General features: G+C 40.3%; 1 protein-coding gene across 1 annotated transcript; it reads right to left on the reverse strand.

Moving 5' to 3' along the window:
• Positions 1–202: 202 nt before the first annotated feature.
• On the reverse strand, positions 203–601 carry LOC138875077 (uncharacterized). Its single transcript, XM_070153896.1, has one exon. It carries the CDS (start codon positions 599–601, stop codon positions 203–205), a length of 399 nt encoding a protein of 132 aa, XP_070009997.1.
• Between the last annotated feature and the right edge of the window lie 23,204 nt (positions 602–23,805).

A 23,805-nucleotide genomic window follows, 5' to 3' on the forward strand; every position in this document is an offset into this window, starting at 1 on the left:
AGCCGTGGCCGCGGTGAAAAACTGAATCATTCAGTGATTTCTGCGGTCAACGCCGCGGTCCGCGGTCGTGGCTGGCAAAATTTTTTGTTTTGTTTTTGTTTTGTTTACACAAAGTTACATACTACACTTACAACACATTCGTGGGTTACCTCCCATGCAACGCCTGATTTAACGTCGCGGCACGACGCAAGTGGTTGAGCCATCACTCCTCATTCGCGTACTGGGGTTCTTTCAAATTGATCACCACTGTATTCCCTTTTTCATCAGCTATTCCAAGGTAATGTTTCAACCTTTGCCCATTTACTGAGAACTTGTTTGTCCCATCTTCTGACTTAATCTCGATAGCTCCACTTGCGAACATTTGCACCACTCTAAATGGTCCTGACCATCTGGACTTTAACTTACCCGGAAACAATCTCAGCCTTGAATTATACAATAATACCTTGTCACCGGGTTTGAAATTTCTATCCACAATGTGCTTATCATGCATCTTCTTCATTCTTTCCTTGTAGAGCCTCATGCTTTCAAAGGCTTGATATCTGAATTCTTCCAGCTCATGCAACTCTGTCAGTCGATTTTGTCTAGCTGCTTCGGGATCCATGTTCAATTGTTTCAGTGCCCATCAAGCTCGATGTTATAGCTCCACAGGCAGGTGACAGGCCTTCCCAAATACCAACTTGTATAGTGACATACCTATTGGTGTTTTGAACGCAGTTCTATAGGCCCAGAGTGCGTCATCAAGCTTCTTTGCCCAATCAGTTCGTGTGGCATTCACCTACTTAGTTAGTACACTTTTTATCTCCCTGTTGGACACTTCAACCTGCCCACTGGTGTGTGGATGGTAAGGGGTAGCCACCTTGTGGCGTACATCATACTTTGGAAGCAATTTCTCGAAGGCTCTGTTACAGAAGTGAGTGCCTCCATCACTGATGATCGCTCTTGGTATCCTAAATCGGGTGAATATATTCTTTTTCACAAAACCTATCACCACTCTGGCATCATTAGTGGGCAACGCTGTAGCTTCCACCCATTTAGACACGTAATACACAACAACAAGTATGTATTTATTACCAAATGAGCTGACAAAGGGGCCCATGAAGTCAATCTCCCAAACATCAAACACCTCTACCTCTTGAATCGGGTTCATGGGCATCTCGTGGCGACGAGAAATATTCCCGGTTTTCTGACATTCGTCACAGCCCTTCACCCATAGGTGTGCATCTCTAAACATTGTTGGCCAAAAGAACCCGGCCTCTAGCACTTTTGCAGCTGTCCTGGCTCCTTCAAAATGTCCTCCATATGCTGATGCGTGATAAGCCTGTAAAACAGAAGATTGTTCTATCTCGGGGACACACCTCCAGATCATATTATCAACACAATTTCTAAACAAATAAGGCTCGTCCCAATAATACATGCGACAATCCCGATAAAACGTTTTCTTTTGGACAGATGAAAGATCATAGGGAACAATACCGCAGGCTAGGTAGTTTGCAAAATCTGCATACCATGGCACTTCCTCAAGACTGGCTGCGAGCAGCTGTTCGCCTGGAAAGGTTTCCAGGATCTCTTCGATCTCGACTGATTTTTCAGCTCCTTCAAGTCGCGATAGATGATCAGCGACTTGATTTTCTGTGCCCTTACGGTCACGAATTTCGAGGTTGAATTCTTGCAACAGTAGCACCCAACGAATCAGGCGCGGCTTAGACTCCTTTTTCTCAATTAGGTACTTGAGTGCTGCATGGTCAGTGTATACAATTACCTTGGAACCAATCAGATATGATCGAAACTTGTCAAACGCAAACACCACCGCTAACATCTCCTTCTTCGTCACTGTGTAATTGAGTTGTGCACCGCTTAGCGTTCTGCTTGCATAGTAAATCGGGTGCATCAGCTTATATCTTTTCACTGCCCCAAGACTGCTCCTATAGCATAGTCGCTGGCATCACACATGAGCTCAAATGGTTGCTCCCAGTTGGGTGCAACAATGATAGGTGTAGTGATCAATTTCTTCTTCAGTTCCTCAAATGCCAACCTGCAATCATTAGAAAACACAAAGGGCTGATCTTTTTCAAGGAGTTTGCATAATGGGTTAGCAATTTTGAAAAAATCTTTTATGAAACGCCGGTAGAATCCAGCGTGTCCAAGAAAACTTCTCACTGACTTGACTGAAGTGGGCATTGGTAACTTCTCAATCACGTCAATCTTAGCATGGTCGACCTCAATTCCTTTACTGGACACTCGATGCCCTAGGACTATACCTTCTTGTACCATAAAATGGCACTTCTCCCAGTTTAGCACTAAGTTTGTCTCCACACATCTTTTAAGCACTCTCCTTAAGTTGTAAAGACAGTCTTCGAATGAATCTCCCACCACGGAGAAATCATCCATAAATACCTCCATAATATCCTCCACCATGTCTGTGAAGATGGCTAATATGCACCGTTGAAAAGTCCCGGGTGCATTGTAAAGCCCAAAAGGCATTCTCCGAAAGGCAAAGATGCCATACGGATAGGTGAAAGACGTTTTCTCTCTATCTTCGGGGGCTATTGATATCTGATTGTACCCCGAATATCCATCCAAGAAACAGAAGTGCGATCGCCCAGCCAGCCTGTCCAACATTTGGTCAATGAAAGGTAGGGGAAATGGTCCTTCCGGGTGGCTGTGTTCAATTTCCTGTAATCCATGCAGATACGCCACCCTGTGACTGTACGAGTTGAGATCAACTCATTGTTCTCATTTTTTACAACAGTCATTACCCCTTTTTTCGGCACACATTGGACAGGGCTGACCCAGTTACTATCAGAGATGGGGAATATGATTCCCACATCTAACCATTTGATTACTTCTTTCTTTACAACCTCTTTCATGTTTGGGTTCAGCCTTCGCTGGTGTTCCCTGAAAGGTCTGTGCCCCTCTTCCAGGAGAATCTTATGCATACAGAAGGCTGGGCTGATACCCTTTATGTCTGCCATAGTCCAGCAAATGGCAGTCTTGTTTTCCTGCAGTACCTGTACGAGCTGTTCTACCTGCACGTCTAACAAACTGGATGATATGATAACAGGCAAGGTCGAATCAGGGCCTAAGAATACATACCTGAGGTGATCTGGGAGTGGCTTCAGTTCCAACTTGGGTGGTTCCTCTATTGATGGCTTTGCTAGAGGAGTGACCCTTTTTTCTAGCTCAAGGGACTCGAACTGAGGTTCCCTTGACCAAAATCCTCGGCCTTCCAGTGCCATGACCCATTCAGCTAACCCTTCACCATCCATTTCTTCTAAATTCATCAAACATGCCTCCAATGGATCTTTTACAGTTAGGGTCATATCATCTTCTTGCAGGATTACATCCACTGCTTCCACTAGAGAGCAATTAGCATATTCACTGGGTCTCCTCATAGATTGCTGAACATTGAATATGACTTCTTCATCGTTCAATCTCATTTTTAATTCCCCAGTTTCACAGTCGATCAGTTCTCTCCCTGTGGCTAAAAATGGTCTCCCTAAAATAAGGGGTATCTCCTCATCCACCTGACAATCCAAGATAACAAAGTCTGCAAGGAACACGAATTTCCCCACTTGTACCAACGCATCATCAAGAATACCAGTGGGCCTCTTCACTGTGTGGTCAGCCAACTGTAGCAGCATCGAAGTTGGCCTAGCTCTACCAATGCCCAGTTTGGTGTACACAGCCTGCGGCATCAGATTTATGCTAGCTCCCAAATCACACAACGCCTTTGCAAAGGCATAACTTTCAATTGTGCATGGAATAGTGAAGCTACCTGGGTCCGACATCTTTTGAGCCATCGGTTTTGCCACCACTGCACTGCAGGTCTGTGTCAAAGTTATAATGGATAGATCCTGAAAATCAAACTTCCGTGACATTAGATCTTTCATCATCTTAGCATAACCGGGCATCTCCCTCAAGGCATCCATCAAAGGAATATTCAACTGAATTTGACGCAGCATCTCCATGAACTTCTTATATTGGTCTGCCTTCTTTTGTTTGACCAGTCTTTGAGGGAAGTGTGCAGGTATCACCATCTGTGCATTGCTTACTGGCTTCTCTCTATTAGAATTTTCTGGTACAAGAGGTTCCACCTGTTCTGCAACTTGCTCATTCATCTTTTCTTTGACTTTTTCCTCCTGACTCTACTCAACCACTACTTCAGTAAGTTCTGTTGGTTCCTCTACCTCTAATTGAACTGGAGTGGCTGGTGTAGTGTCCTTGCTGGCTTGTGCAATTTCATGCTCTCTGTCTAAATCTCTCCCTTTCCGGAGACTTACTGCCATCAGCTGATTCGGGTTTTGGTCCTTGGGGTTTATGTTTTTGTCTATAGGCAAAGTTCCCTAAGGACGGTTGTTCAAAGCCATGGACAGCTGACCCAACTGCGTTTCAATATTCTTTATGGCTGAATCATGCACTGCCAATTTTTCCTGCACTTTATTATTTGTCCCAATGAGTTGCTGAAGCATACCCCTGATTTCCACCATGTTGTTATCTTGCTGCTGCGGGGGTGGTTGGTATGTAAATTGTTGCTGATTTTGCTATGGATAGCCCTGTAGTTTCTGATATGGTACTGGCACCAATTGGTTTTGAGGGTGCATACCCCCAGGCTGCTGCATATTAGGCCTGTACTGCTAATTTTGCTGCGGTCTCCACTACTGTGCTCCTTGCCTCTGACCCCCATAGTTGTTGACATGATTCATATCTTCCTTTGCCCCTTGATTTTCACCTTCTCCGCTCCATGAACACACATAAGACTGATTAATACAAGGTGTACACAGTCCCCCATTTGTTGTATCAACAATATGCACCTGTTTTGTACCCATCTCAACAATCTTCTTTGTCAATATGCTCATCTGGGTCATGAGTATGGCCATGTTCTCTGCATGCGAATTATTTGGGTCAAGAGGAACTGAATGCACTATGGGTGCCATTGTTTTACCTCTAGTCATCCACCCCGAATTTTGTGACATCTTATCGAGAAGGATTTTGCACTCAGTGAATGTTTTACTTAAAAATGCACCTCCAGCTAACGCATCCACATTTTCTTTCAAATTGTCAGCTAGCCCCATGTAGAATCTCTGGCCGAGCATCTGGTCTGGAATGCCATGGTGAGGACACTTCACTAACATCCCTTTAAACCTTTCCCAAGTTTCTTGCAAGGACTCAGAGGGCTGCTGCCTATACTGCAATATGTCATCAATCTGTTTTGCAGTCTTGTTAGGCAGATAGAACTTGTTCAGGAACTGCTTGACTAATTCCTCCCAGGTGGTAATAGAGTTGAAAGGGAGCGAATTTAGCCAGGTCTGAGCTTCCCCGGTTACCGAGAATGGAAACAGTAGCAGCTTGATAGCTTCCGGAGTTGCATTTGGCTGCCTTTGGGTCATACAAATTGACAGAAAATTCTTCAAGTGTTGTTGTGGGTCTTCAATGTGTGACCCGGAGAACAGTCCTTTATTCTGCAGCAGATGCAGCATGTTGTTGGTGATCTGGAATGTCTCCGCTTGAATTGCAGGCATAGCTATGGCAGTGGCCAGATTATCAGCTGTGGGTTGTGCCCAGTCATAAAGTGCAGCTTCAGGCACAAGAGGTGCCACCCTTCTGACATTTAAGTCAGCTGGCTCATTCCTGACGTTTCCGTTGACGTTATCTACGTCACCCATGTCAAATTCGAGTTGGTATGATTGTTGAGATTGTTGAAGTTTTTTGTTGGCAAGGTTCAATGCCCTGAATGTTTTCTCGGGGTCTGAGAGTCCTTCTAGCAGTTCTCCAGTCCTCAAAGAACTTCTAGGCATACACCTGCTTTCCACAAGAGTTCAAACGTTAGAATTTCAATGAAATGATTGGGTATAGAGAAAACTGACTACACTTAGAATTTTTGTACTTCTCTCAATTTTAATTGATAACACCGCTAATCCCCCAGCAGCGGCACCAAAATTTGATAACGCCAAACTATGCCTTATACAAAGACACACACGGACGTAGCAAATATAATATGAGTAATTCTGCCCAGAGTCGAACCACAGAGATTTAACCTATCAATTACTTTTGACTGATTTACTAAATTCACAGAATCAATTTTCCCCAAACTTTGTAATTCACAATTGATGATATTTCTAACAACTAAAGTCTGAAAATAATTAACAGCTGAAAATTAACTATGCTTGATGTGTGAACAGTTGGAATAAGGTCTAAGGTAATGGTTTCCCCGTTGGTGATTTCCTTGGTTGTACGTTTCTTATAGCGATGCCTTAGTTGTCTCTATCAATCAAGAACTCTCCGGTTATCATAAATCTCTCTCAAGCAATTATGATAATTTACTAGACACATTCTCTCAAGCTACGCTAGCTAGATTCACATTACCGTTCTTTTAGATTGCACTCGAGGTATCGTTATCTCTAATCCAATCTCTAAACCCTCGGTTATGACTCTCGTCTATACTCCGAGAGTGATGTTGTTCAAACAACTACCTAAATATGCACTCTCTCTCAAGAAGATATATAATAAATAGGAACGGATAATTGAGGGCCTTTTCAACTAACCACAATCAAAACGTAGATGAACAAATAGAGATTAACAACCAATTCAAACAATATTAATATAACAACCAAGTCATCCCCAACGGGTTTCACCAAAACCTTAGATTAGAGTATTTAGCTACTCATGACAACGTAAGAATAAACTACAAAAATATTCATAATGGAAAATTGCAAGAAAAATAGAAGAGAATGAGAACTATGATGTTTTGGGTGATCTCTCATACTTGTTCTTCTTGCCAAAATAATCTCAAAATCAGCTCTCCTTTCTTGGGCGAGTTTCCTACATCTTATAAGGGTTTTACAAAATTTTCCCGAATTAACACTTTGGCCCCTTAAAGTCCTGGGCTATGAACATGCCGCCGCGGCCGCGGCGCTGACCGCGGAGGACACTGACTCCAACTGCGGCGCGAACCGCGGTGAGTGTGCTGGGCCTTTTTGTCTTCGCGTTTCTTCTCTTTTTGCTCTTTTGTGTTTGAGTACTTCTTGAGTGGGTGTTTTTTCACGTTATTGTCTCTAAACACTTCATGTTGCTTCCTCACATCTTATATTCCCTGCGAAACCAAATGGCATTAATTAAAGCATTTTATTGGCAACTTACATTATAAAACAACAACAAAGCATGGACAATTATGACGTAAATAACAACTGTATAGCCTTTCCTTTGTGAATCACATGCCCTCACATCACACAAGAGAGTAGTTCCATATATATAATGATAGTGATAACAATTAGGAACTCAAATAGACAGAATTCGCTCACTCTCCAAAAAGAACATTCACATGCCACAAAGATGCACCATAGGCTTGCCCCTAGTGTAGTACTCGACTAATCGAGCCCCACTCAGTCTAAGATCAATAGGACCTTATTTGGTTGTAATGTAGGCTAAGGGACGGGTAGGATATATTTGGATATAGTGACTAACCTCCCTAAGCACTTTTAATACAATTACGTTGAATTTAAAAATGATCATTTTGTAAGCCAATACTCCACCACATTTGTTTAAACATACCCATACATTAGGTGCAATTTGTACAAGCTACCACTTATTAATCACTACAAAATATATATGGATTTTTTTTTTCGTGGTGCTTTTCTTTTTACGCTTCACATTCTGCACCTTTTCTCTATTTCCATGGTTCCACTTCAAAAACCAAACCACCACCCCACACTTTTGTTTTCACATAATCTCAATACCAATCTAGTGCTTAGTGAGAGGGAGGAAAATTGGTTCAAACAGCAGGCTTTGCAAACAAATGGTTAAGGTTCACATTGTGGTTGCCAAAGAAACAAGCTTATAGGCTCAACGGGGTTAACTAAGATGTAATGCATTAAGGTGGGTTCACTTTATATGTCTGGCTCAACAAAGAAATGCCTATATCACTTCTAAAACCGAATGAAGCTACTATTTTGCTTTGCAAACACACAGGGCAAGTTCTAGGCATCAAATGTACAGCATGGAATACAATGATACTCACACCCACATGGCACATGACTCACTCCGGATTAGTTTATCAAAACATTCTCATTTGAGTGTTCAAGTTAGGTACAAACATACAATTTTTAAGGCACTTAAACAAGATTCAACCCTTGAAGCTAAGCGCTACACTCTAGCGTCTATCGTGTTCAGGTGTCAGAACGCTAAGGTTTTTTTTTCAATTTTAAGCTCGTCACCCATTAATCCTAACCTAAAACAAAAAATCTACCTATACCCGGTTCAATCTAAACCCTTGGAAAAGAACCGAGGCCCAAATAAAAACCAAGGGGGAGTTACTACACTACCTAAGAAATAAAAAAATCTTTTTGTTATTTTCTATAGACTAGAAACCTCTCCAAGACTTTCTCCAAGTACTTCTTCTGGGTCAGGAATAGCCTGTTGGCTCTTCGATCTCTTTTGATCTCCATGCCAAGGATTTTCTTAGCTGCTCCTAAATTTTTCATCTCAAATTTACTTTTCAACTGTCTTTTCAAATTGAGAATTTCTGTCAAATACTTAGCAACAATGAGCATGTCATCAACATATAATAATAGGTGTCACACCTCCTTTTTCCGCCCCCGCGAGGGGTGAAGGAGTTTTTTCCAATTAAAGGACAATCGAAACGGGATTAGTTTATTTTTTTCAGAGTCGCCACTTGGGAGATTTTAGGGTGTCCCAAGTCACCAATTTAATCCCGAATCGAGGAAAAGAATGACTCCATATTACAGTCTGCGTACCAGAAATCCGGATAAGGAATTCTGTTAACCCGGGAGAAGGTGTTAGGCATTCCCGAGTTCCGTGGTTCTAGCACAGTCGCTCAACTGTTATATTCGGCTTGATTATCTGATTTTATACAAATATGAACTTATGTGCAAATTTTATCTTTTTACCGCTTTCGTAATTATTATTATTACTTTTTATAAGGAATTGCAACGTTGTGAAAATGTATCTCAAACCGCGTCACAGTCAATGTACCCGTGGTCGTCGACACACTTTGACTCCGTTGAGATTTGGATTTGGGTCACATAAATGGGCACCCGAATTTAAGAAAATTAAATTATTAAAGGCGTGCCTAAAGCGACTAGCGTATTATTATTTTGGGTAAGGCCGTGGAATTTTACTAAAAACGGCTCATCCCGAAGTCTAAGTAATTTTTAACAACACGTATGGAGGGCCCCGCAGATTGTGTACTTTGTTTGTCGAGGCTCGTCTCATTCATTATTCTTTTAAAGAATTTGCAACGTCATGGAAATGCATCTCGAACCACGTCACAATCAATGTACCCGTGATTAGAGACACATTTCGACTCCGCTGAGATTTGGATTTGGCTCACATAAATGTGCACCCGAATTTAAGAAAATAATTTAATTAAATCGCGTCTAAAGAGGCTAACGCGTTATTATCTTTGGGAAAGGCAGTGAAATTCACTAAACAGTCCATCCCAAATTCTAAGTATTTATTATGACTAATTATTGAGGGCCTCACAATTTGCATTTTTATTTGGCGAGGCTCGTCTCATTTTATTTAAAAGGATAAACCTATAGTGACTACATTTTTTCTATTAAGTTCGTCTCTAAAATAAAAGAAAATCCCTCAATTAATTACATGCTGAAAAAGACGTAACTTATTAGTTATTAGTTTACGGCTAATGCAAATGGAAAATTGCAATCGAGTTTGTACAAAGAGAGATTGCTTTCGTTTTATATTCTATTATTTAATAACACTGGAACGTGAGATTGACGCACAATAATATCAAAACAGATTAACTATTCTTTGATTAATTTAAACTAACATTATTAGATGAAGAAGTTATACATATGAAACCTCATTAATCATTAATCAATCAGGTACATTTTTATACAAAGAAAGGAAAATTCTATTCAAACACAAATCTAAACAGGAGGAATTCAACAGGAACAAAGCCTGATTAATATTTCATTTCGCTTCAAGCCGAGAGTGTACAAATGTGTACCTGGAAATGGCAGTACAAGAAGAAAAGAAGTAGGAGTCAGCAACAGTAATAACACAACAACAGTAGGTTCAACAACACCACAAAACCAATAACGACCAGTAGAATAACCCAGTAACGGATTGAAAAATCAGCAATACCAAAGTGCAATTGCAGTCAAAGTAGAAGAGAGACGGATACAAGATGCAGTAGTTTACTGATTTTGAATAACACTCGAGGAAAGACAAACGGAAATTATTCAAGTGAAAGTTCAAATTGTCTTTCTCTTTTCAAAACTCTACCACACTTCTTCAGATTTTCAGAATGTATTACTCTCAAAAATATTCTCCCCAAAAATCTCTCTAGAAAATAATCCTCCTAATAATAATCTCCTCCTTTTTTTTAAAAGCTCTCCAGTGTAAAAGTCTGTCTTGTAAAAGTCTGTCCGTTTTCTTTCTCTCCTCCGCTCTCAAGTGTAAAAAGTCCATCTATAATGTGTCAAATGACCCTATATATAACAAGACTCTTGTCTTGAATCCCCAACCCGGAATATTCCCCTCAAAGCATGCTTTGTTTCCCACTTTCTTAAACAAATGAATTATTCCCCACTATTTTGTGTCTTGTCCCCCATTATATTAAATAATTGTATCAACCCCACCCCATTACATCTTGTCCCCCATGCCTAACATAAACAATTACAATATTCCTCTCCACTACATTATGTCTTGTCCCCCATTATATTAAACAATCATATCACCCACACCCCATTACATTTTGTCCCTCATGCTTAACATAAAGAATTATTCAAAATGTTCAATTACGAAAATACCCCTCCGACCTTATTGCAATTACCATTTTACCCCTGGACGTACTGCAATTTACCAAACTACCCCATCAGCTATAACCAATTCTCCTAATCAATCTCAACCAAAATATAGCCAATATGACCGATTTCTAAACAAATTCAACAACAAATCATATGAACACAGATGAATCATACAACTTCAAATTAATGGAAATAAATTAACCATATTGGGAACCAATCCTGGTTAACTTAGACCAAAAATGAATGAGCAAGAAAACAACAATATTAACAACACGAATACATGATTCAAACTAAATCAACAAATCAAAAAGCAAAACAAACTCAAATTAAATTACTGGATGAACTTCAAACAAAGAATAAACATGCATTAAATCCATATTCAATAACAAACATGACGGATTCAATAACACATGAAACAAACTGAAGAAATAATTAATTAAACTTCAATTTGAATCTAACAAACATTAAACTAACAATTTCTACCTAAACAATAAACAAGAATAATAAAATAAACATGAAACAAACTGAAAAATTAACAAAACAATGAACACGAAACAAAACAAAAATCAAACATTTACCGATTTTAGATTCGAGAATATCAAAACGAAATACGGACAAAATAAAACTCAAAACCCACTAACCGGATCGAAACGACGAACAATGACTGACCAACGACGAACTCGTATGGACTGTTTTGACGACCCCAACCAAAACTCGAACAAACGACGACGAAGACGAATTTAAGAAGCAACTGAAGGAGCGATGAAGCAGTAGCAGCAGGCAACGAGGTTTGGTTTAGACTCAGCTGCTCGACGATGCACAGTAGGGTCGTTTGGTTGTTTGGACGAAGAACGAAGGAGGAGCTGGTGGTCGTCTGGTAGCGTGGAAGCAGCAGCAATGGCGAAGGAGAAGAAACAACAAAGCTTGGTTGGAGCTCGACGAAGAACAAAGGAGGAGGAGCAACCTGAACGTTGGTGAAGCAAAAAACGCAGCAGTAGCCATGTGAGCTCAGGCTCGAGCTCGACGATGGAGATGAAGATGAAGCAGAAGGCAGAAGCGGCATGGCCATGGCAGTCGCTGCTGGTGGAGCTCGACGGAGCAGCAGCAACAACACCGCTGAAGTAGCAGATGACGGGGCTGGACGATGGTGGTGGCTGTGTGTTCGAGCCGGAGGTCGTGAGGACGATGAAGAAGATGGATTGCTTCACGTCGCGGCTTGAGCTGCTCGCTAATGGAGTCGACGATTTTTGGGTTCAAGTTGGAGGCGGTGGAGGCAGCCATAGTCGCCGGAGGTGAAGCTCGTTTTGGACTTGTTCGCTGCGTGCCGAAGAAGATGACAAAGCAGCGGTGGGCAGCCATGGTTGTGTGTGTTTTAGAGTTTGGAGAAGAAGAAGAAAAGGTGGGGGGGGGGCGGATAGTTTGGTGTTAGGGTTTTAGGGTTTTTTCTTTTGTTTTGTTTTTTGAAATGCAAGATAGGGGGGTGTTGGGTCTTTTAGGTTATGGACCGGGTCGACCCGATTTGAAATAGACCGGGTCGTGGGGAAGGTTGGACAATTTTTTGGGCTTGTGGTTTGAAATTGAAGAAGAGGCCCAATTCCGATTTTCTTTATATTTTTGCTCTCTTTTCTTCTTTTATTTTTCTAAAACTAAATTATAAAAATACTTAAATTATTATTAAGAACTAAATTAAGTTATAAAAGCGCAAATTAACTCCCAATAACAATTAACGCATAATTAAGTAATAATTAAGCATAAAATTGTATATTTGGACATTAAATGCTAAAAATGCAAAAGATGCCTATTTTTGTAATTTTTAATTTTTGTAAAACAAACTTAATTACTAACAATTGTAGAATTAAATCCTACATGCAAAATGCGACATATTTTTGTATTTTTTATTAATTTAACAAATAAACATGCACAGACAAATACAAATAATTATCCAAAAATGTCACAAAAATTCTCAAAATTGCACACCAAGGAAAATCATTTTATTTTAAATTTTTTGGGAGTAATTCTCATATAGGGCAAAAATCACGTGCTTACAGCTGCCCCTCTTTGCCCGAAGACACGAAGGGTTTTCGTGCAAAGATAAAGTGAGCGATTTTTACCCATCCGAGTACTCCGTGTGAAGCATTTTTTGAAAAAGATTTAACCGAACCTTTGCTTCAAAGGTTTCCTACATATCCCTGGCTAAAAGGGAATCAGGTTAATGTAGTTCGGGAAGTTTTGGTAGCTGGGACTACCGTGGGACTGCAAGGTTACTACTGTTGCATGCTATTACCACTGCTTACCGATCTCCTTGTTACACCGTGTTTAAAAGAAAACAAGAAGCTAGGCTAGGCTGCAACTTGTTCTTGTTGCCTTGCTTTCTTGTCGGCTTGCGTTTCTTCCGGTGCTTTTCTTCCGAGACTTTGGGGATGACACTGGCCCTTTGCTTTTCTGAATACCAGTTTTCATCATTTTGCTCGGTCCGCTGGGGATATGGCTTTCTTCATTAAGCTTTTCGGCGGTTCCTCTAGGGATACGACTCTCTTCATCAGATTTGTTATGCTGGGCATAATTTAATGTTCACAGGCCGCTTCTTTCAAGACGCATCTTTTCTTCCTTTTGACTCGTGCACTTGAATTTGTGCTGGGACCTCTTGTTGCAACCTTCTGCTTCCCGGTGCTGGGGATTTTTATTGCTTCCTGCTGGGGATTCCTGTTGTAACCTTCTGCCTTCCGGTGGTGTTACTGATTTCAAAATCTATAGTATAAGACTAAAAAGTATTCCTCTCGTTATACAGGTGGGCGCCTGACTTCAACAAACAACTTTGAAATAAAACGCCTTTCCTTTATTTAGGCTGGCGAGATTTCAACAACTTTTAAAAATAAAACGCCTTTCCTCTCTCCAGGCGGGCTCCTGATTTCAACAACAACTTGAAAAAATAAAATGTCATTCCTTTATTTAGGCTGGCGAGATTTACACAACTTTTTTTTAAAAAAAATAAAACGCCTTTCCTCTCTTCAGGCGGGCTCCTGATTTCAACAACAGTTTTGAAAATAAAACGCCATTCCTCTCTTCAGGCGGGCTCCTGACTTCAACAAACAACTTTGAAAATAAAACGCCTTTCCTCTATTCAGGCGGGCTCCTGATTTCAAAAAACAACTCTAAAAATGTCATTCCTTTCTTTAGGTTGGCGAGATTTCAACAACTTTAAAAATAAAACGCCTTTCCTCTCTTCAGGCGGGCTCCTGACTTCAAACAAACAACTTTTAAAATAAACGCCATTCCTCTCTTCAGGCGGGCTCCTGACTTCAACAACAACTTTAAAAATAAATGTCATTCCTCTCTTCAGGCGGGCTCCTGACTTTAAACAAAAAACTTTTAAAATAAACGTCATTCCTCTCTTCAGGCGGGCTCCTGTCTTCAACAAACAACTTTGAAAATAAAATGCCTTTCCTCTCTTCAGGCGGGATCCTGACTTCAAACAAACAACTTTTAAAATAAACGCCGTTCCTCTCTGCAGGCGGGCTCCTGACTTCAACAACAACTTTAAAAGTAAACGCCATTCCTCTCTTCAAGCGGGCTCCTGACTTCAACAAACAACTTTGAAAATAAAACCCCTTTCCTCTCTTCAGGCGGGCTCCTGATTTCAAAAAAACAACTCTAAAAAATAAAATGCCATTCCTTTCTTTAGGCTGGCGAGATTTCAACAACTTTTTTAAAAATAAAACGCCATTCCTCTCTTCAGGCGGGCTCCTGACTTCAACAACAACTTTAAAAATAAACGTCTTTCCTCTCTTTAGGCGGGCTCCTGATTTCAAAAACAACTTTAAAATAAAAATGCCATTCTACAGGTGGGCTCCTTACTTCAACAACAACTTTAAAAATAAACGTCATTCCTCTCTTCAGGCGGGCTCCTGACTTCAACAACAACTTTGAAAATAAACGCCATTCCTCTCTTCAGGCGGGCTCCTGACTTCAACAAACTTTAAAAATAAACGCCATTCCTCTCTTCAGGCGGGCTCCTGACTTCAACAACAACTTTAAAAATAAACGCCATTCCTCTCTTCAGGCGGGCTCCTGACCTCAACAACAATTTTGAAAAATAAAAACGCCATTCCTCTCTTCAGGCGGGCTCCTGACTTCAACAAATAACTCTGAAAATAAAATGCCATTCTACAGGTGGGCTCCTGACTTCAACAACAACTTTGAAAAATAAAAATGCCATTCCTCTCTTCAGGCGGGCTCCTGATTTTAAACTTTAGGAGAAAATGCCTCTCCTATGGGTAAAACTAAACTTAGGAGGAAATGCCTCTCCTATGGGTAAAAATAAACTTAGGAGGAAATGGATCTCCTATGGGTAAAAAACAAACTTAGAAAGAAATGCCTCTCCAATGTGTAAAACTAAACTTAGGAGGAAATGTCTCTCCTATGGGTAAACATAAACTTAGGAGGAAATGTGTCTCCTATGGGTAAAAATAAACTTAGGAGGAAATGCGTCTCCTATGGGTAAAACAAACTTAGGAGGAAATGCATCTCCTATGGGTAAAAAATAAACTTAGGAGGAAATGCCTCTCCTATGGGGTAAAAATAAACTTAGGAGGAAATGCCTCTCCTATGGGTAAAACTAAACTTAGGAGGAAATGCATCTCCTATGGGTAAAAACAAACTTAGGAGGAAATGCATCTCCTATGGGTAAAAACAAACTTAGGAAGTGCGTCTCCTATGGGTAAAACTAAATTTAGGAGGAAATGCCTCTCCTATGGGTAAAACTAATTTAGGAGGAAATGCATCTCCTATGGGTGAAACTTTAAACTTAGGAAGTGCGTCTCCTATGCGTGAACCATTTCCTTCTTCCTGAATTATTTACTTACCTGTGTTGTCTTCCCTCGAAACTGCTGGGGATTATTTTGCTGGGGATGAATTTTCCTTTTCTTCCTTACCCACTCTGGGTTGTCTGACCCTCTTGAAACTTGGTCAAAACTCTGTCGAGGATGCTTCTACATCTCGATGATCCGCTGGGGATAACACTGCTGAGGATAACTCTGCTGAGTCAATATATTATCTTACTCCTTCCAAAATTACTTCCTTTTAAGTAGGATGTTTCATTCCTCTGCAAACTACTTCCCCCTTTTTTTTCTTTTTTTTTCTTTTTTCTTTTTGCATAGCTTCTTCCTTCGAAGACTACCTCCCTTGAGACTCGTTTTGCCTTTCCCCGAAAGGAACCGCTGAGGATACCGATTTTCACCAAACTTGTGTTGGACTCCTCGAAACTGCTGGGGATAACACTGTTGGGGAATTATTTACTTACCTGTTGGGGGATAAAATGTTATCAGCTGGGGATAACGCTGTCGAGGATAACACTGCTGGGGGATTCTGATTCCTTCAGAACTAGTGCTTCACTCTTCGGAAGGCTGTTGGGAATGATACTGGCCTTTTGCTTCTTTTGAGCTCAAGTTTCATCCCTTTGTTCTGTCCGCTGGGGAACAACTTCCTCCATTGAAACTTATTATGTTGGGGGCAACACTGGTTCAAAGACCACTTCCCTTGAGACTGGTGTTATCTTTATTCTCCCCTAAATGGGTACCTGACTTCCAGAAAATTTTCTAAATGAAAGGAAAATTTTCTGCCCCAGTTTGATAATATCCCTTGTGGCATGCATTTCTGTCATCAATGCCCTTTCCTTTACCTGTTTCAAATCAAATAAAATTTGTAAGTTTAAAACGCGGTGGTTGGTTGTGATACTCCTACTGGGATGGTTTTCCCTTTCTCCTTCCTTGCTCTGCGTTCCACAACTTGTTGGGGATGGTATTATTTGCTGGGGATAATCCCTTTCTGCTGGGGATATCCCTCTTCTTTCGTGGCATAGCTCGGAAACTGGTATTTCCCCGACCTTTTAGTCTCGCATGAATTTCCCAAATCATGCCCATTGCTCTTCTTGATTTGTCCACAGGCCTTGGCCTTGAGGTTTATAACCTTTGATTTCGGCAAGGGTATCCCTCTTGACACTCGTCAATCCTTTTGTTAATTCCCTTTTGCTGGGGATATCTTTCTTGACACTGGCCTCGCGCTTGTTCCTTGCTGGATGTACCACTTAGATGTACTAGCCAGATCTCATCTTGCATAATTGTAAAGCTGATGGCATATTTTGAAGTCATTTCTCACTTGTTCTGACCAAACAGACTCTACTGGGGAATTTTTCTATGAAAGGAATAAAAAGATGACTCTTTAACAAAAAAAACCTATAAATAAAAACCTATCAAACACAGATACCGACTCTAATGGTCATGACATGCACATGTGGCCTATCCTCCGCCGTCAATCGTCTTTCAAGACCTTCAATTGGCAATTCCCCATCTGATTCTCAATCTTATTCGACTTGTAGTGCCCGAAGGGTTTTCACTATCAAGCCTCTCTCATTTTGTTTTTTCTCTCAGCTTTCATCGCCTTATGGTGTCCGTGAAGATTTTCACCGATAAGACTCTCTCATTTGTATCACTTTCCAGCTGGGGATTTGGAGTGTTGCCGGTATGACTCTCTCTGCTGGAGATTAGAGTCCTTTCTGCTGTGGAACAGAATGTTATGTTCGCCGGTAAGACTCTCATTTGTCTGACTTGGCATCTTTTGAAGACTGGTCAGAAGGTCTTTCTTTGGACCGTAATGTGGGTTTTGGATAGGCTAGAAAGAAAGGGTATTAAAGGCTCGACAAAAACAAAATAAATTTGGGGTTCAAAATTACAACCTTCGTAACCATATTTGCTTACAACAAACGCAACCCTTGCCCCAGTTTCTTACTTGGGGATTATTTATTTATTATATTTTTTTTCTTTTTTCTACTTTTTATTATACCATGCACACCATGCACACTATGCACACTATGCACCCTATGACCGAGCCGTGAAGCGCCTACGTATCCTCTTTGAGGAATCAGGTCAAACGTAGTTCCCGATTCCTCTGTTTTCTTCTGACTTTCTTTTGTTTTTGTTATCATTTTTTCTTTTCTTTTTTTCTTTTGTTGTTTTTTTTGTTGTTTTAGTTGCTTTCTTTTCTTTTCTTTTCTTTTTTCTTTTTCTTCCACGTTTGTGTTTCTAACCTTTGCTACTGATTCCGAAAGAGGGGTATGAAAGAATAATAAATAAGGCTCAAAAGGGGTAACGAAGGATAAAGTGTTTAGGTAGCAGAACAAAATGCCTTCGTCATTCCAGTCTTCAAAACATGCCAAGTGAAAACAACACAATTGAACATAGATTTATAGTCTCTTCTGATGGTGCTGGACTTGACAATTATATTCAACATTTGCTTTTCATTTGTCATTTCTAAAGCACCGTTGGGCGACACTCTCACTCTTATTATCATGCACGACCCTCATGCCAATTTGGCGAATCTTGCATTTAATGGTTTTTTTATGTTTTACTTGCCTCAGTTCCACATGACTCGGGCTCCAAATAATCTCAAACTGTTCTTATTTCCTTTAAATGCTTTGATCACCTTCCCAGGGTTTTATGATTAACTTTTAAGATTAGGCCCAAACTGTGTGCGCATGTCATGTCACTAGAATCAGCGTTGAATAAAAATGATAAAAGGACTAAACAAAAGAAAACTGAAAATAATAAAAGACCGGATTTTGCATTAGATTACTGGTGAAATGGTTTGAATAACAAGACAAACAAAATAAACCAGAATAAAATCCTAAAACAAACTGGACAAAACTTAAACAAACCGCTATGACAAACGGAAAGATAAGAAAGTTTGACACAAGACAATATCCGGACTACAACCCTAAGAATAATCCGGTCAACAGAAATGACAACAAAATAAGCCACCACAAGCTTCTCTCTTGCTAACCAAGGAACGGAGCGTCCTCCCACTTCATCAAAACTGACATCTTAGCCACTGAGCTTCGCATCAATTCTGCCAAGACCATTACCAGCTTCAATATCATCAACCTCCGTCAACAAGTTCCCAATAGGATTCGAGTGCTTCTGTCATCAGGCCTCATCCCCGAAAAGTGTGCATTATGATGTGCAGGTAAAGGATTCTGCGCGATATTCTGAGTGTCATTGTCTTGGATTACCACAAACCAACTGTCACACCTCCTTTTTACATACCCGAGAGGGTACAATGGAGTTTTTTCCAATTAAAGGACAATCGAAACGGGATTTGTTTATTTATTTCTGAGTTGCCACTTGGGAGATTTAGGGTGTCCCAAGTCACCAATTTTAATCCTGAATCGAGGAAAAGAATGACTCCATATTACAGTCTGCGCACCAGAAATCCGGATAAGGAATTCTGTTAACCCGGGAGAAGGTGTTAGGCATTCCCGAGTTCCGTGGTTCTAGCACGGTCGCTCAACTGTTATATTCGGCTTGATTATCTGATTTTATACAAATATGAACTTATGTGCAAAATTTTATCTTTTTACCGCTTTCTTACTTATTGTTATTATTTTACGAGAATTGCAACGTCGTGGAAACATATCTCGAACCACGTTACATCAATGCACCCGTAGTTGTTTGGCATATCTCGACTCGGTTGAGATTTGGATTTGGGTCACATAAATGTGCACCCGAGTTAAGGAAAATAAATTATTAAAGGCGCGCCTAAAGCAACTAGCGTCTTGTTATTTTGGGGAAGGCCGTAAAATTCGCTAAACGGCCTGTCCTCGAATTCTAAGTATTTTAATATATACATTTAGAGGGCCCCGCAATCTGTATATTTTTTATTTGGCGAAGCTCGTCTCGTTTTTTATTTTTATTTTAAAAGGATGCCATTTTTATGCCTTTAACAATACTAAACCTTACAGCCTCTTTACAACTAAAACCTCATAACTTGTTAGCAATTTAATAAAAGGAGTTTAGCGAATGAGTGTTTCGGGAGTAGTAACAGCATGTACTAATAATAATTTCGTCTAAATGCACTAAGTAAAGGAAGAGACGAACCAATTAACGTCAAACTGTGTCATAGAACACGTAATACAACTTAATCAAATGACATCAAATAAACAAGAATAACATAACCTAAAAAATGAACCAAAATGCATACAGTGAAACATAGGCAGAAAATTACCATACCAATTTCTATATTGCATCTTTGAACATTCAACGTAACGTTTCCTTATCTAATACTTGAGGTTTACTAACCTGAACAAACAGAAACGGATAGAGCCACGGACCATCCCTCAACATCGACCTCAACGGATAACCTCAAATGGGAGCCCATGGAAACAGTCATCAAAGATCAGACGGAATAGCTCGCGCCGGAAACTCGAACACGAACGGACTGAAAATGAGTCATGACTGCTACTGGTTTTTCCAGGTGGTCATTTGGACGCTCGTCACTTTTAAAGGCTGAGTTCGACGGGGTGTGACGGGTGAAACATGAGGTTGAGCTGGAGGTTTGGTGGGCGATGAGGCAGCGCGTCGCCGGGAAAGCAGCAGCAGTCACTGCTTGATGGAGGCTGGACACGGTGGAGGAAGCTGACGGACTGGCGTCGCTGGATAGGTCGTTTGGTGGTGGCGTTTTGGACGTGAGGGAGTAGGTAGTGACGGGTGAGGCAGCTGGTAGCGATGCAGCAGCGCAGTCACAAGTACTGCTCGAAGGGAGATGGCGCAACTGCTGGTTTTTTCGGTGGTGTTCGCTGGTGGATTGGTTGTTGACTGGAAAGCGACGACGAGGGGGGGATGCTGACGGGTGGTTGGTGGAGGTGGAAGGGTCTGTTTGGTGGTGGTGTTTGGGTGGTGGTGTTTGGACGTGAGGGAGTAGGGTTATGGTCGCTGGGGGCGTGAGGATGGTGAAGCCGGACTGGTTTGATGGAGCTAGGAGGAGGAAGAGTCGTGAGGGAGTCCGGACTGGTGGTTTGGGTAGGGTTACGTTAGGTTTTTCTGTTTGTTCTTCTGAGGAAAAAAACGATGAACAGTGCCCAAATTTTTCAAAAATAATCCCCAAGTCCAACCCCTTTCCCCTCCCTTTGTCCGTGTATTTTGTACCCCTTTGCCAAGAAAAATGGACCCCACGCGTGTAGGGGTCCAAGATTTGTGTCCCCCATGCGCGGTGGGGTTCCCCTTGTGTCGTGTTCCGTCCATGTTCCCAAAGCGTGTCCCCCATGTGTGGTGGACTCGGATTATTATGGGCTAGGTCCGAAAATTAGGCCTAAAAACGGATAGTTTGAACCCGAATATTATTCTTTTGCCCGGACCCGAGAATAAGAACACGACGTTGCTCAACTAATCCTATGTAAGCAAAATAACTACCAAAATAAGACTAATATTTAAAACAAAACTATATCTTTTTTTAATATTTTTTCAAGATTAAAATAGCTACAAAATATTAATAAAACTATTTTTGTAATTTTCATTTTTATATAAAGATAAAATATAAAGTAATATTTTTGTATTTTTTTCAAAAATTAAAATGACTACAAAACATTAATAGAACTATATTTTTTGGTAATTTTCGAAATTTTATAAAGTACAAAATAAGGTGCAACTTTTTTTGTATTTTTTCAAGTTTATGAGAAATACATAAACTAAAATTTATATATATATTTTTTGTAATTTTTCTTTTTGCGACGAAATAGAGTAAAATAGTCAAAATAGCTATATTAGACCTAAATTAAATATTTACGCTAAAGATGTGAAAATTCTCGGGGAGGGTCAAAAATCACGCGTCTACAGCTGCCCCTCTTTGACTGGAAACACGAAGAGTTTTCCGACAAAGAATGACTAGACATGTTTTTGACCCGACCATTATTTGGAGGGACTATACTAAGGAAAGGAAGGGGATGTGACCGAGCCCTGGTATCTGAGCTGCCTACATATCCTTGGTTATACAGGAATCAGGCCACGTGTAGTTCGGAAATGAGAGATGGTAGATTGTACCGAGGTGAAGAGCCGATCGAGGTGCCGTTCCGTTGAGGTTCCGGTCCGCGGTCCTGTCATTACATCAAAAATGAAAACTGAAAAAGACTAACTAAGCCTATCAGCTACTAGTTACAAGGATTCCTATCTTTAAGTCTTCTGAAACTTGGTCTTGAGTCTTGAATGGTGCTTCATACAGACTTTGGATTTGAACCTTGATACTTGCTAGTTGTAGGTGCTAGTTCTTGAGCAGACCACATATGTTCTCCACTTCCGTACTTTGGATTCATTTTTTCTTTTTCTTTTTTCTCTTTTCTTGTTTTTTTTTGTGACCAGCTTTTGTTGACCATCTCAGACTGTTGACTCGCATTCTTGAGGTGAGCTTCTGCTATTTATAACTTGGTTGAATGCTGGGGATTTTTGTTGTAGCCTTCTGCTTCCCGGTGCTGGGGATTTTTATTATTTTCTGCTGGGGATTCCTGTTGTAACCTTCTACCTTCCGGTGGGGTTACTGATTTCCAAAATCTGCAGTATAAGACTAAAAAGTATTCCTCTTGTTATACAGGTGGGCGCCTGAAACATGAAATGTAAAGACTGAAATGTATTCCTCTCGTTATGTAGGTGGGCGCCTGACATGAAATGTAAAGACTAAAAAGTATTCCTCTCGTTATACAGGTGGGCGCCTGGCAAGAAATTTAAAGACTGAAAAGTACTCCTCTCGTTATACAGGTGGGCGCCTGGCATGAAATTTAAAGACTGGAAAGTATTCCTCTCGTTATACAGGTGGGCGCCTGGCACGAAATTTAAAGACTGAAAAGTATTCCTCTCGTTATACAGGTGGGCGCCTGGCTTTAGGAAAACTAAACGTTGATAATCTTAAGAAAACTAAAAATGACTCTTTTTTTTTTTTTCAAATTCAAACGTTTTTTTAGTATCTTAGGAGAAAGATTCATCAGACTAAGATTTTGATCCTAGGAGAAGGTTCATCAGACTAGGTCTCTATCTTAGGAGAAAAATTCATCAGACTAAGATTTTGATCCTAGGAGAAGGTTCATCAGACTAGGTCTTTTTTTTGGTATCTTAGGAGAAAGATTCATCAGACTAAGATTTTGATCCTAGGAGAAGGTTCATCAGACTAGGTCTCTATCTTAGGAGAAAAATTCATCAGACTAAGATTTTGATCCTAGGAGAAGGTTCATCAGACTAGGTCTTTTTTTCTTGGTATCTTAGGAGAAAGATTCATCAGACTAAGATTTTTATCCTAGGAGAAGGTTCATCAGACTAGGTCTTTTTTTTTGGTATCTTAGGAGAAAGATTCATTAGACTAAGATTTTGATCCTAGGAGAAGGTTCATCAGACTAGGTCTCTATCTTAGGAGAAAAATTCATCAGACTAAGATTTTGATCCTAGGAGAAGGTTCATCAGACTAGGTCTTTTTTTTGGTATCTTAGGAGAAAGATTCATCAGACTAAGATTTTGATCCTAGGAGAAGGTTCATCAGACTAGGTCTCTATCTTAGGAGAAAAATTCATCAGACTAAGATTTTGATCCTAGGAGAAGGTTCATCAGACTAGGTCTTTTTTTTGGTATCTTAGGAGAAAGATTCATCAGACTAAGATTTTGATCCTAGGAGAAGGTTCATCAGACTAGGTCTCTATCTTAGGAGAAAAATTCATCAGACTAAGATTTTGATCCTAGGAGAAGGTTCATCAGACTAGGTCTCTTTTTTGGTATCTTAGGAGAAAGATTCATCAGACTAAGATTTTGATCCTAGGAGAAGGTTCATCAGACTAGGTCTCTATCTTAGGAGAAAAATTCATCAGACTAAGATTTTAATCCTAGGAGAAGGTTCATCAGACTAGGTCTTTTTTTTGGTATCTTAGGAGAAAGATTCATCAGACTAAGATTTTGATCCTAGGAGAAGGTTCATCAGACTAGGTCTCTATCTTAGGAGAAAAATTCATCAGACTAAGATTTTGATCCTAGGAGAAGGTTCATCAGACTAGGTCTCTTTTTTGGTATCTTAGGAGAAAGATTTATCAGACTAAGATTTTGATCCTAGGAGAAGGTTCATCAGACTAGGTCTCTATCTTAGGAGAAAAATTCATCAGACTAAGACTTCAACAACAACTTAGGAGGAAATGCCTCTCCTATGGGAAAAAACAAACTTAGGA

This window comes from Nicotiana sylvestris, chromosome 8 (assembly GCF_000393655.2).
Source record: "Nicotiana sylvestris chromosome 8, ASM39365v2, whole genome shotgun sequence".
Lineage (NCBI taxonomy): Eukaryota > Viridiplantae > Streptophyta > Magnoliopsida > Solanales > Solanaceae > Nicotiana > Nicotiana sylvestris.